We start from the raw sequence: 13,961 nt of genomic DNA on the forward strand, positions 1-13,961 counted from the left end.
CCTTGGCGAGATCCTTCTGGGATTCTGTTACTATGGAGTCAGTGGAAATACGTCTAGCAGAATACTTGTTAATCGTGATGGGTGCTTTCTACTAGATACGGCGGGGGACCCGGCGATTTCTTTAATTTCTTCAGACCAGTGACATGTCTAGTGACGGTTACCTTTATTAATTTTGACATATGATTTTTGTTGTGGATTGGCCAGAGCGCCAACCCACAATGAGAGGAAGCCGAAAGGCACGCGTTTAAGCTTACGCAGGCTGGAGTGAGGTCTGGAACAGGACAAGTAATGAAGACTAGCAAATAAAGTACGTAGCTTGTGGAATACTTAACTTTAATCCATAATTGGTGAACATCGGTCTGACGGTACATGCATCACAAGATAAATAGCAAATGATAATGGCGCCTTGCTAGGTCGTAGCAAATGACGTAGCTGAAGGCTATGCTAACTATCGTCTCGGCAATTGAGAGCGTAATTTGTCAGTGAACCATCGCTAGCAAAGTCGGCTGTACAACTGGGGCGAGTGCTAGGACGTCTCTCTAGACCTGCCGTGTGGCGGCGCTCGGTCTGCAATCACTGATAGTGGCGACACGCGGGTCCGACGTATACTAGCGGACCGCGGCCGAATTAAAGGCTACCACCTCGCATGTGTGGTGTCTGGCGGTGACACCACAATTTTAAATTCCGCGAGTGCGCATTCCGACATAGAGTGCTCATGTTGTAGCACCATTACGCAAGCGCCTGCGTGTGTCATTAGATGGAGCGGTATTCAAAGAGGGCACGAAACTCGACAGAGGTCGCTCATGCAGTGGCTGCCTTTGCGCATGCGTCTTCACGGGGATATTTGGTAAAATATTAGCACTGGGAACTGGCATCTTCATGCTTCGCAATACAGCCAGAGTTGGAACAACAGTGGTGGTCCCCCTCTCCATATTAGGAGACTCGTACAATGACTATGGTCAACAAAGAATGAAAATTATCTACCCTCAAATATGAATGAATATCTCCACTGGATACAGACACGTGCAACCAAACCCTCCAGATGAACAAGAATAAACGAAACAGTAATAAAAGTTGCAGTGCAGAACACTCACCTAAAAGCGGATGAATGGGTGTCTCTTCCGAAATATAGTGGCGAGAAGTCAATATTATGCGGCTGCTGTCCCGAAAATTCATTGAATACTCTTTGGACCGGGAAAATTTCAAAACTGAGAACTGGTTATCTGTTTATAATTATCTAGCAGATCAGACCCATTATTTCACAGTATTCAACCATTCCCATTCTGCCATGAAAGGGAATGGTAGGACTTATGTAATTTTATTGTCATTTGTATGCCTGTAATGGTAAGTCTGCGGCAAGTATATGTCACCTACTGTGTTTCGTAACCGTCAAGGGCCAGCCACCGAAAGCACTTGTGTTTTGGAATCGGCGGTTGTTTTGTTTTATCCATGCTGTATGGGAGTAGACTGTGAGAAGTTCTTTAGCAATGTTAATGGAGACATCACGCATAGTGCATTGTTTTAATCTGTTGCAGTTTATAAGTCTGAAGATCTTGTTGATCCTCAACATGTATCACCCAGTAGTTTGTGTGCTATCAAGGCTGATTTACCTGAACACATAAATAAATAGTTCGAAAGGTTATTGCCGTTGCTGTAGTGACACTAACGACACCGACATAATAAGCCTACAGGCAAGAAAAAGAAGTACAACTTTTCGTGATTTACTACAATACACGGTTGCTGTAAATGTTCATTCACTTAATAAGCTCTATACTGTTCAAAGTATTACATGTACAAATATGGTTGATGCATGAATACAGCCATGAACTCACCAACTTTGCGTTTTGCACTCTACAAATGTTTTGTGAGTGCTGTTCTGTTCACAAGAGACACGTCCAAGTGGTAGTCAAGTTTGTTCCATGCTTTATATAGCAACATCACCACAGCAGCATTGATGGGTTTTCTGGGCTGTTCATGTGTTCTTGGTGTTCTTGGCAGGTGGAGTACGATCCTTAATGTATCCCAGAGGAAAAGGTCACAAGGTGTGCCAGTGTGGCAAAGTCTGTTGTTCAGACTACGTGCACGTAGCGTGAAAGATGCGTTGAACATGATCGCCACACTCGCCTTTAGCAGCCCAGTACACGAGCCCTAATGACGCACAGGCGCATGTGTAATGGTGCTATAACATGAGCACTCTATGTCGGAATGCGCACTCGCGGGATTTAAAATCACATGTCAAAATTAATAAATACAGGCAACATGGGTAGGGTGGGGGTGGAGGGGGGGGGGAATAGGGGACAGGGAGCAAGGGAACAGAACCGCGTCAGCTTCGCTTCTGCAACCAAAAGCAAGGGAACAGAACCACATCAGCTTCACATCTACACTCAATCCAGCGATGTGGAAAAATCATCATGTAGGAAGCGACAAACATCAATGCACGAGTGGCGGGGTGCCCTGTCTTATTCGAAGACGAAATTCTTGGAATCAGCACTCAGTTATAGAAACAACCACAACTGCTACACATCAAGGTTAGTAGTACTTGTCATAGTTTTCTCATAGATGAATAACAACTCAGACACCTTCATCTGTGCCTTCAGACAGAAAATTTTAACCTATGGTGAATCTCGTTCATGAACTACAATTTCATGAGGATTTTAAGTGTCCTACGCACTCACAATGTGGCGATTAAGCTTGCCAGATGAATGAAAGATCACTTTATCACTAAATATCAAGTTGGAGGCAAAAATGTTCATTCTCAAGTAGTTGCTTCCTGCGTTGTGGTGCAAAATTGATGGCACCAGTTAATTGTACAATTTGAAATGTAATCGCCAACGCAAAATCTTCCACACAATTTGTTGTGGTATTCCAAGTCCCTAACGGCAACGGCCTTGCCACAGTGGATACACCGGTTCCCGTGCGATCACCGAAGTTAAGCGCTGTCGGGCGTGGCCGGCGCTTGGATGGGTCACCGTCCCGCCGCCACGTGCTGTTGCCATTTTTCGGGGTGCACTCAGCCTCGTGATGCCAATTGAGGAGCTACTCGACCGAATAGTAGCGGCTCCGGTCAAAGAAAACCGTCTTAACGACCGGGAGAGCGGTGTGCTGACCCCATGCCCCTCCTATCCGCATCCTCACCTGAGGATGATACGGCGGTCGGATGGTCCCGATGGGTCGCTTGCGGCCTGTAGACGGAGTTAGTTAGTTATTCCAAGTCCCTAACTTGTGCGGGCTGTTGATTTCTTTGGACTGCATGTAATACTTTCCCTCACACAGCCCACAGTGACATCTAGCATGGTTGGTTGAATGGTACTTTTCTTTTCACAGAGACAACCAGTGTCTTTAAATCGTTGATACCAACGCGCAAGCCTTTCTTCACATGGTTGTTATTTTCCATAATTTCTTCTGAATGCACGCGGCGCTGTTGTAATAGATAACATCTCGCATATTCCAACACACAAAAACTCTTCTCCTGCTTTGTTGCCATTTTGTCAAGCCACTGCACTCAAAACGCCAACTGGTGGGCTCAATGCAAACTCGGTGAGTTTATGGTCCAATTCAAGCATCAGTCATACTCATTCATGTAATACTTTGGAAAATATAGAACTTGAAAATAAATTAATCATTGATAGTAGCCCTGAAAATAAATTAATCATGTATAGTAGCCCTGTATTTTAACTACTAAAATGCAAGACTCTGTAAGCGCTGAAGGTCTGACAGTGTCACCACTTGTGGTGCGATGGCTGTCATTTTGGCTTCACAGATCAGCTCTTTGATTTGCGCAGGTAGAAGTAAATTTTCATTTTGCAGGAATAACCATCGATTCTGTAAAGTTTGCTCCATTGGTCAGACAGCTCGACCGTCACTATGCGGCCAAAGTTGAAGGCATAATCAGAGCATCTCCTGCACGAGATTTGCACGATAAACTGAAGTCACATTGCATCGCACTTCTTAATGAGACGGTCTCTACTATTTCGTATTTATTCACAAATCCCAGACCGTCGACTCTCAATAAATTTGTCCTTCTTGGATGGGGAAATACGTAATGTACGAGTGCAGATTGTATCACAAGGATTTGTGCTTGGATAGCCGATGTAGTTAAGGCGACCGCTCACGTCAAGTGAGAAATCCAGGTTCAAGCCCCTGTGTGGCACAAATTTTCATTGCCGTCGTTGTAACTCTTTGAACAAAATTGGTTCATATGACCTTTTTACTCATGAACTTTTGGTAAAATCAACTTATGCTTATCTTTTAACAGCTCAGAGGTAGCGAAGCACATCAGTGAAGACAGTTATGGACTCGTATTTGGAATTAACACATTCTTTGCCCTCATTCTACAATCCGTACTCACTGCTGTTGTTGTTGGGAATGGAGGCCTTGAACTGAATGCAAAAGACCAGGTAAGTTATTTGCTATTTACAAAATATATAATTTTGAGAATTAAAATGTATATTGCACTATATAGCAGTAGAATGATTAGTCATACGGACATATGTTAGGTAGTTTGGTACTGTATGTTGTCAGCCATACAGAGAGAGTGGGAGAGGGTGGAGGGAGGGGGAAGGGGCAGAGGGAGAGAGTGAGAGGGGCATGAGGGTGGGACGGGTGGGGGAGGGGAGAGAGTCAAGGAAGCATCATGGCAAAAATAACTGATCTATACAACGAAAACCCAACTAGTGTTGCATAAACATTTTATTGCAAAAATTGTTCTGTACTCCTCTTTTTATCCATCATTTGGCATTCTCTGTTTGATTGCATGACAGTTGATTCTTCTTACAGCAAAGCTCTGTTACCACGTGGATTGCTGTACTTTCTGTGATTTAATATTCATCCCCCCCCACTTCAGCTATTCATCCAATCACTGCCATTAACATCAAATTATCATCACGATTAAGTCAGAAGATTCTAGTTCTTACATAATAGTAATCTCGTTCTTTGGCGTATTTTATGTGATTTTTGTCTTTTTTGGCATACAGCATGTCATCAGCAACATTATAAGCGGCTCTTATTAAGAAATATGAAAACTTGAACTTACATGCTGTAGTCAGTGCTATACTATTATTGATTTAGTGTTATTATACCATTTTGGTGGGCACTAGATTGTAACGTATGCATAAATAATACGTGGGAAGATTGTGATAGTTTGTAAGTTTATAGAAGGCATGCTATCAGCTGTGAAAATGAACTGGGGTTAAATTCTGTTGATGCATGGTTTCAAAATCGACCACCAGCAATTGACACTGATTCACCACCAACAGAGAGTCCTTCTCAACTGCCCCCCAGGGGCTCGGCATTCATTTGCTGGATACGGGCTTGGCGACCCTGGGGTTTCTGAGCTGGGAGCTGGTAAGCGCCGCCGCCAGTCCCCTGTCACCATAAGCTCTGGGCATGCTTCAGCGACCACCGTGGCGGCGGTGGAATGTTGTGTGTCACAGTGAATGAGGATCTTGGCTTGACTACCTGGATCGCAAGGATGAAATAAACCTCTATAAAAAACCTCAATCTCAAAGTGTACTGCGCGCTGATGAGATGCATGGTTTTTGAGGTGGAACAGTTGTTAGGGGGCAACCTCGCCACACCTCATTTGTATAATGCATGTTACTCAGGCTCTGTCTGAGTGGACCCTCATTTCCCTAGCTGCTCGTGGAACCGAGATGGAACCCTTGAAATATTCTTCTTCTCCTCCCAGTGGGAAGGATGTAACACCTGGGAGTTCTCACACCCATTCATGAAAAAGAATGAAGGGGGATAGTCCTGATAAGCAGCTTCTTGTCAGTAATGGGGCTCAAGGAGTCATGAATCACGTTGTCTTTGTAGTGATCAAGAGGAAGCAGGGGACGTTTGAAAAAGTGCCCCCTTCTATATCCATAAAGGCTTAGAAGGGCTGGCTGATACCCTAAAGTCTATTAAGTGGTTGCACAATGGGTCCTTGGTTGTTGAGACTGACTGGGCAAAGCCGGTGGTACCCTTACTCCTTAAGAAGTCATAGAAATTGGGTGAGTACGACATCATTGTTGAGTTACATTACTCCCTTATCTTCAGCAAAGGTGTGGTAACCCACCTTGGTATTATGGATATCGACGTTGCTGAACTCAAACAAGAATGGGCACCACAGGGGATCATAGATGTCAAACAAAGGACATGCAAGAACAATGGAGAGACTGAGAAGACTGCCACTTTAATTGTGACCTTCAATTCTCCAATGCTACCTGAACACATTATGACAGGTTTCCTCTGACTTTGGGTTCGGCGCCGTGTACCTAACATTATGTGATGCTTCAAATACCAGCGTTTTGGTCATACAACACTGCGTTGTAGAGGTGAAACGACTTGTGGGAAGTGTGGAAAGGCAGCCCGTGAAACTGGGATGGACTGTCCATCTTCAGCAGTATGTATTAACTGGTCTGGAAGCCACCCAGTCTGGAGCCAAGCCTCCCCTGTTTTTGTAGAGGAACACAAAATTCAGGAAATCAAAGTGACGAAACAGATCCCATATGCAGAAGCCAAAAAGGACCATCAGGCGATGAAACCCCCTGTCTTTGCCACTTCTTATGCTTCGTAGGTGCAGAAACCTGTTACTAAGGTCGACGCTTCGACTCAGACGATGTCCAGTGTTCCATTATTCACCTCTAGCACCTATACTTGCACCTGTATGTGCCAAAGTAAAGTGAAAGACATAGCGATTCAAACAGCTACGATGGAAGGGACCAGTAATGCTTCCACAGTGCACAACCCGAAGGTACCCCAAAAGCAGAGTGTCCCTCAATGCCAAGTTTCTTTGAAGAAAAGTGGCTCTCACCACCCCCTTTCCCCCTCATCCTTGCTGGAAACAGAGCAGGGAAAGGATCCCAACATTCAGGTCGAAAGCTGACCTGGGTGCCATCAGGTGTCATTCTGGCATGTCTGATTGATGATGAGGACATCATGGATTTTGATGCCTCATCACCAGACCCAGTCAGCCCCAAAATCCCGCCTCACTCTACAAGCGCCTCACCAGCTTGGCACAAAGACAGGGGCAAATCAAGACTACATTGACGAAATGACTCCCATACTTCAACGGAATATAAATAGATACAGGACTCATCTGGCGGAACTGAGACTCCTTGTACAGGATAGAACCTTTTGCCTCTGCCTTCACGAGACTCATTTTAAATAGACTGACACACCTGTACTTGGAGGTTATCACCTTACTGGTGACTGGACAGAAGACGGGGTTGCAGTGTTCGTAAAGGACACTTTTCACTCATCACCTATTTCCTTAACAACAACACTACAAGTGGTTGCTGTCCGGATAGTGGCCCATGTTGACATCACAGTGTGCTCTGTGTGCTTATCACCCCATGAGCCTCTTAACAGTGGGGTCCTCACTCAACTTCTTGATGAACTACCCCAACCCTTTATCCTTTTGGGGTACTTCAGTGCACACAGTGCACTATGGGGCTCTAACACCACTTGCCCCAATGGTTGGGTACTAGAGGATATGCTACACACAACATTCTTATACTGTTGAACATGGTTCAAGCCACACATTTTAGCACTGCTACAGGTTCGTCTACAGCCATAGACCTCTCCTTCTGCTCGCCTGCTCTTGGGGACACTGCTCAGTGGGCAGTGGACAATGACCTTCATGGTAGTGACCATTTCCCAATCTGGATCCATCTGCCTCATGGAGCAGATCCTGAAAGAAAGCCACTGAGGTGGTTATTCAAGAAGGCTAGCTGTTTTAGAGCAATGTGATGGCGTCCAGGACTGGGTGGATCACATTACAGCTGTGATGCACCATGCTGCCGATGCATCCATCCCAAAGTCTGTGGAAGTGCCTAGGAGGTGACCTGTCCCTTGGTGGAACGATGAGTGTCGTTATGCAATCAGGCACAGGAGGGCAGCTATGCGCGGATTCAATCGATGCCCTACAGATGTAAATCTTGCAAATTTTCGAGTAGCGCGCACAAACGCGAGGAGAATAATTCGGGAGAGTAAGCAGAGGTCTTGGCAAGAGTTCCTGCACTCCATCAATAAGTCCACATCCACAAGTAAAGTATGGGAAGCCATCATGAGAATCTCAAGGCACAACTCTCGACCGCCAATAGCAGCTGTACGAATACAGGGGTCTCTTGTAACATCGATGAGGGATATAGCTCAGACAATGGCTGAATCATGTAATTCCATTACAACTTATTCCAGCCAGAATCCCACCTTCCATCGAAATCGGGAGGTCCAGGAGAAGGCTGATCTTATCTTGTTTTCCGTTCCAATAACATGGAAGAATACAACCAGCCTTTTTCTCTGTGGGAGCTGGAGTCTGCATTGTCAGTTGCTTGTGATACGACCCCTGGAAACGACCTGATAACAGTTGGATCGACGGTCAAAGGAAGTCCTCCTTAAGCTCTTCAATAAAATTTGGATAATTGACGACTTTCCCAACTCGTGGAAGGAATCTATTTTAATCCCAGTTTTAAAACCGGGAAAGGATCGGACAGACCCTGGTAGTTATCGTAGTATTTGCCTGACAAGCTGCGTGGGAAAGACACTGCAGCATATGGTCAGTCAACGCCTAGTGTGGGTTCTTGAAACCAGGTCCCTACTCAAGTCACTCCCAGTGTGAATTCAGGAGGTATCGCTACACTCTCGATAACCTGATCCTGCTTGAAGCTGCAATTCAGCGAGCTAACCTTCATAATCAACACCTTATCGGTGGTTTCTTTGATTTGGAAAAGGCCTACGATACTACATGCAGGCATAATATTTTGTCGCAGTGGGGATTCCGCGGACGTGTTCCGACCTTCATATGGTCCTTTCTATTGGACAGATGTTTTAGATACAGGGTTGGGAATGCTCTGTCTGACTGTTTTAAGCAGGAGAATGGTGTCCCTCAAGGGAGTGTTATAAGCGTCACGGCCTTCTCTTTGCAATCAACAGTATTACAACCACAGTGCGACGTCCAGTACTATGTTCCTTGTTTGTGGACGACTTCTCCATCTTCTGTGCATCCTCCAGCCTCACCACAGATACTCGGCTATTGCAACTGACGATCAGGGGGTTGGAGGAATGCTCTTGCACCACAGGTTTGATATTCTCATTAGAGAAAACAGCTTGTGTTGGTTTTAATCGTTTCCGCTATCTGTTTAATTTGCCCGTTTTAAAACTGGGGGACACCGTTCTCACTTTTAAGGAAAAGGTAAAGTATCTGGACCTTATCTTTGACGAAAAAATTAACATGGTTTCCACACTTTAAAGAACTGAAACTGAGATCTCTTTAGGCCTTAAACATGCTTAAATGTGTCAGTCACCGGTCTTGGGGAGCCGAGAGAGTGCGTCTGCCCCAACTTTATAGGGCCTTTGTGTGATCACAGCTTGAATACGGATGCCGGATTTATGGGTCAGCAAGGCCTTGTGATGTAACAAAATAAAAGTGATGTTGTTATTCAATGGAAAAGTTGGAAATTGAGATTTCGTTTACTGTTTTATCAATCACAATTAGCGTAGGAATTATGGATTGACCATTGTCATAAAATATTGCATTATGAAATGTGAATAGTCTTTACTTGCAGTTTCGCGTTGCTTGAAGCAGTCACAACTAGCGTGCTATTGATTAAGAAATTACGTTATCGTCTTATTAATTACTTCATGATCGTAGATATGATCATACCCGGTCGTGAAGTTATTGTTATGACAAAACAATATCCTAAGGGACCAGAAAGTTCTTAAGGGGGCAAAAACAACTGTAACATCACACAAAAGGGAAATTCAATATTAAAGCCGATGCAAGAAGACGATAAAGTAGTTTCCTTTTTGTCAATGTAACACGCACATTGGACTGCTGATCTTGGCGTCTGTGATCTTAGCAAAATGAATAATTAAAATGAAAATAATACTGAGGAGATGATAGGAATGAGCACTGCTAAATGATTCAATATTTCCAGAACAAATATTTATTATAACTAAAACATATATCGTACCTTAAGCTTAGTACTACCATGTCCGTTTCATGTCCATTGAGCGCTCTTTTATATAGCCATTGTCCTCTTGAGTCGCTCGTGCGTTGTCACGATAAGTTATAACAGTTCTTCCTCTTACACTTCAGTCAAACTTAGACGGAACACGTTTTTATTTATTTAGTAAAAAATTACTTCAGACCGCCACAAATCTGCGTCCGTCTTACTTAAGAAAAACAGTACAAGTGTTAGCGCTCAGGCTTCATTTGTTCTCCAGCGAAAAAAATAGGGAAGAATGGCATATCTATCCGTATTCTTCTGTTTATGTTGCCGCCCAAAGACGACGAATTACTTTATGTAGGAGATTCCACGGTCGCTATGCGACGCCTTATTATACATTAATCAATCTTTATAAACAAGCATTTGCCTTCTGGCTGAAAGTATTAACTATTTGCTGTTTTAATGAAGCCAAAAATAGCGAATATCACACCGCCTCGCACGAGGAGAGAGGGAATGCCGAAGGATTACCTCGATCCTCACGTCCTCATGAGATATTCGTGATTTTTGGTATGACACTTACATAATGTTACTGGCGTACTAAGTACATAAATTGAAATTACATTTATAAACATATATCAGATATTTATCATTTTTCAAAATAAAGTTTTTCACACTTTGTTCATTAGTCACTTCATTCCTTAGTACCAAGATTCACATGTACGTGCATATTTATGTTTAGTCCATATTTGCTTATTTGGTCCATATTTGCTTATAACAATAAGTGAACGTTCATTTCTCACTTCATGGGATAGAATTCAGAAATTACATTCTCTTGAGCTTGACAACTAATACCTGAGTACAGCGAGTGTTTATTTTCACTAAACTAGAGTGGACAATGTTCGAGTTTCTGTTGACTGATTGTGGTTCAATTACAGTTTAATAACGTAGCACTACACTTGGTGATGCTTTCACTTTCTGTGTTAGCTGTCTACGGCGTTCATCATGCAGTATATCCGTCCTTTCCAGTGTGGTGCCAGGAATTCAAGTGGCTTCCCGGGTTTTTAATTACAATATGAAACAGAAGAAGTGGAAAATTATTAGTATAACTTACAATCTATTGGATACATTGGTTAAGGTTCGGGACTGGTCTGGAGTTCAGAGTCTTCCTATAGTGCACATTCATTTTGTTTTGTCCATCAAGGGACAGGATTCTAATTCATTTTAGCAGTGTTCAGGAGTGCCGGTATTAATGGCTTTAAGGTCTGAGTAATCTGACAATCTACTTCTCACTCATCTTAACTTCAACCCAAGAAAATCGCTTAATTTACGTATGAAAATGTAGTCACACAAGTGTGCAAATGTCTTTCCTCCTCCATTTCTCACCTTTAGATATTTAGATAGCTCCGGGCAATCACCTCGCAAGCACTTTTTTTTTGTATGCTAATTTAAAGTTGAATTGAAATTCTTTCTGAAACCTTAATTTCCTGCTTCAGCTTGTTGAAGAAATATCAGTTCATGTCCATCACTATAAACAATTTTTCCATACTTAATATTTAATACTTAAAGTTTACATGGAGTAGCCGTTACCATGTAGTCAGTGCGCTGTTCAACACAATACTTATCATTAACAGTTCACACAAGGAAATTTCCAGTACGCAAGAATTCATTTCCACGACAGTACGTAACCAGAGTGACCATTAATTGTAAATATTAGCTCGTAAGTGATCTTTTGTAAATAGTAGAATATAAATCTTTCTGTACCAATGGAGGAAACCTGCAAATTTGATTGTTTTGTAAATGAATGCTATCGACGAAGGAACTGAGCACGAATGCTGTGTGAAGATGCACACTAAAGTGCGACGTGCATAATAACTGTTCAGTGTGTATTAGTGGTATAGTGGTAGTGTTATCCTGCAAGTGTAAAAATAAGTCAAGACTACGACAATAGGTGTAACGCAAAGTGCAGTGACAGCTAAAATATTCCTCGTCATTTACCTGTGAGCCTCACGGGAGGCAGTTGACAGGGAAGTATGGAGGCAGCTTCAGTGTCCGGCTCCTCCGATGGAAAACGTGCGCGATGTGTGTGTATCGATGCACTCGCGTGATACGAAGTTCACAAAAAAAAAAAAAAAAAAAAGAAAAAAAAAAAAAAAAAGAGCGGTCGACGACCTGCAGCTCAGTCACAGCCTGAGCGCGAACGGATACTGAGTACTGGAGCTCACGCAACACTGTGCAGCCGCTGTGAGTGGCTGACGTGTGGGTGACGAAACAATCCTAACTTTAAACCGCTAACCGACATGAGGTCAATCGTACATACTGGAGGAAAGACATTTGCACACTTGTGTGTGACTACATTTTCATACGTAAATTAAGCAATTTTCTTGAGTTGAAGTTAAGATGAGTGAGAAGAAGATTGTCAGATTACTCAGACCTTAAAGCCATTAATACCGGCACTCCTGAACACTGCTAAAATGAATTAAATCCTGTCTCTGGATGGACAAAGAAAATGAATGTGCACTATAGGAAGACTGAACTCCAGACCAGTCCCGATCCTTAACCAATGTATCCAATAGATTGTAAGTTATACTAATAATTTTCCACTTCTTCTGTTTCATATTGTAAATAAAAAACCCGGGAAGCCACTTGAACTCCTGGCGCCACAGTGGAAATGACAGATGTACTGCATGATGAACGCCGTAGGCAGCTAGCACAGAAAGTGAAAGCATCACCAAGTGTAGTGCTACGTTATTAAACTGTAATTGAACCACAATCAGTCAACAGAAGCTCGAACATTGTCCACTCCAGTTTAGTGAAAATAAACGCTCACTGTACTCAGTTATTAGTTGTTAAGCTCAAGGGCATGAAAATTCTGAATTATATCCCATGACGTGAGAAATGAACGTTCACTTATTGTTATAAGCAAATATGGACCAAACTTAAGTATGCACATAAATGTGAATCTTGGTATTAAGGAATGAAGTGACTGATGAACAAAGAGTGAAAAACTTTATTTTGAAAAATGATAAATATCTGATATACACTCCTGGAAATTGAAATAAGAACACCGTGAATTCATTGTCCCAGGAAGGGGAAACTTTATTGACACATTCCTGGGGTCAGATACATCACATGATCACACTGACAGAACCACAGGCACATAGACACAGGCAACAGAGCATGCACAATGTCGGCACTAGTACAGTGTATATCCACCTTTCGCAGCAATGCAGGCTGCTATTCTCCCATGGAGACGATCGTAGAGATGCTGGATGTAGTCCTGTGGAACGGCTTGCCATGCCATTTCCACCTGGCGCCTCAGTTGGACCAGCGTTCGTGCTGGACGTGCAGACAGCGTGAGACGACGCTTCATCCAGTCCCAAACATGCTCAATGGGGGACAGATCCGGAGATCTTGCTGGCCAGGGTAGTTGACTTACACCTTCTAGAGCACGTTGGGTGGCACGGGATACATGCGGACGTGCATTGTCCTGTTGGAACAGCAAGTTCCCTTGCCGGTCTAGGAATGGTAGAACGATGGGTTCGATGACGGTTTGGATGTACCGTGCACTATTCAGTGTCCCCTCGACGATCACCAGTGGTGTACGGTCAGTGTAGGAGATCGCTCCCCACACCATGATGCCGGGTGTTGGCCCTGTGTGCCTCGGTCGTATGCAGTCCTGATTGTGGCGCTCACCTGCACGGCGCCAAACACGCATACGACCATCATTGGCACCAAGGCAGAAGCGACTCTCATCGCTGAAGACGACACGTCTCCATTCGTCCCTCCATTCACGCCTGTCGCGACACCACTGGAGGCGGGCTGCACGATGTTGGGGCGTGAGCGGAAGACGGCCTAACGGTGTGCGGGACCGTAGCCCAGCTTCATGGAGACGGTTGCGAATGGTCCTCGCCGATACCCCAGGAGCAACAGTGTCCCTAATTTGCTGGGAAGTGGCCGGCCGAAGTGGCCGTGCGGTTAAAGGCGCTGCAGTCTGGAACCGCAAGACCGCTACGGTCGCAGGTTCGAATC

General features: G+C 43.9%; 1 protein-coding gene across 4 annotated transcripts in view; it reads left to right on the top strand.

Moving 5' to 3' along the window:
* LOC126237536 (thiamine transporter 1-like) overlaps positions 1-13,961 on the top strand; it is a 713,275-nt gene that overhangs the window by 658,308 nt on the left and 41,006 nt on the right. For all 4 annotated transcript variants that reach the window (XM_049947721.1, XM_049947722.1, XM_049947720.1 and 1 more), the window contains one exon: positions 4,256-4,397. In XM_049947721.1, coding sequence (XP_049803678.1) covers positions 4,256-4,397 — 142 coding nt within the window. The remainder of the gene's footprint in view (positions 1-4,255; positions 4,398-13,961) is intronic.

This window comes from Schistocerca nitens, chromosome 2 (genome assembly GCF_023898315.1).
Source record: "Schistocerca nitens isolate TAMUIC-IGC-003100 chromosome 2, iqSchNite1.1, whole genome shotgun sequence".
Taxonomy (NCBI): Eukaryota; Metazoa; Arthropoda; class Insecta; order Orthoptera; family Acrididae; genus Schistocerca; species Schistocerca nitens.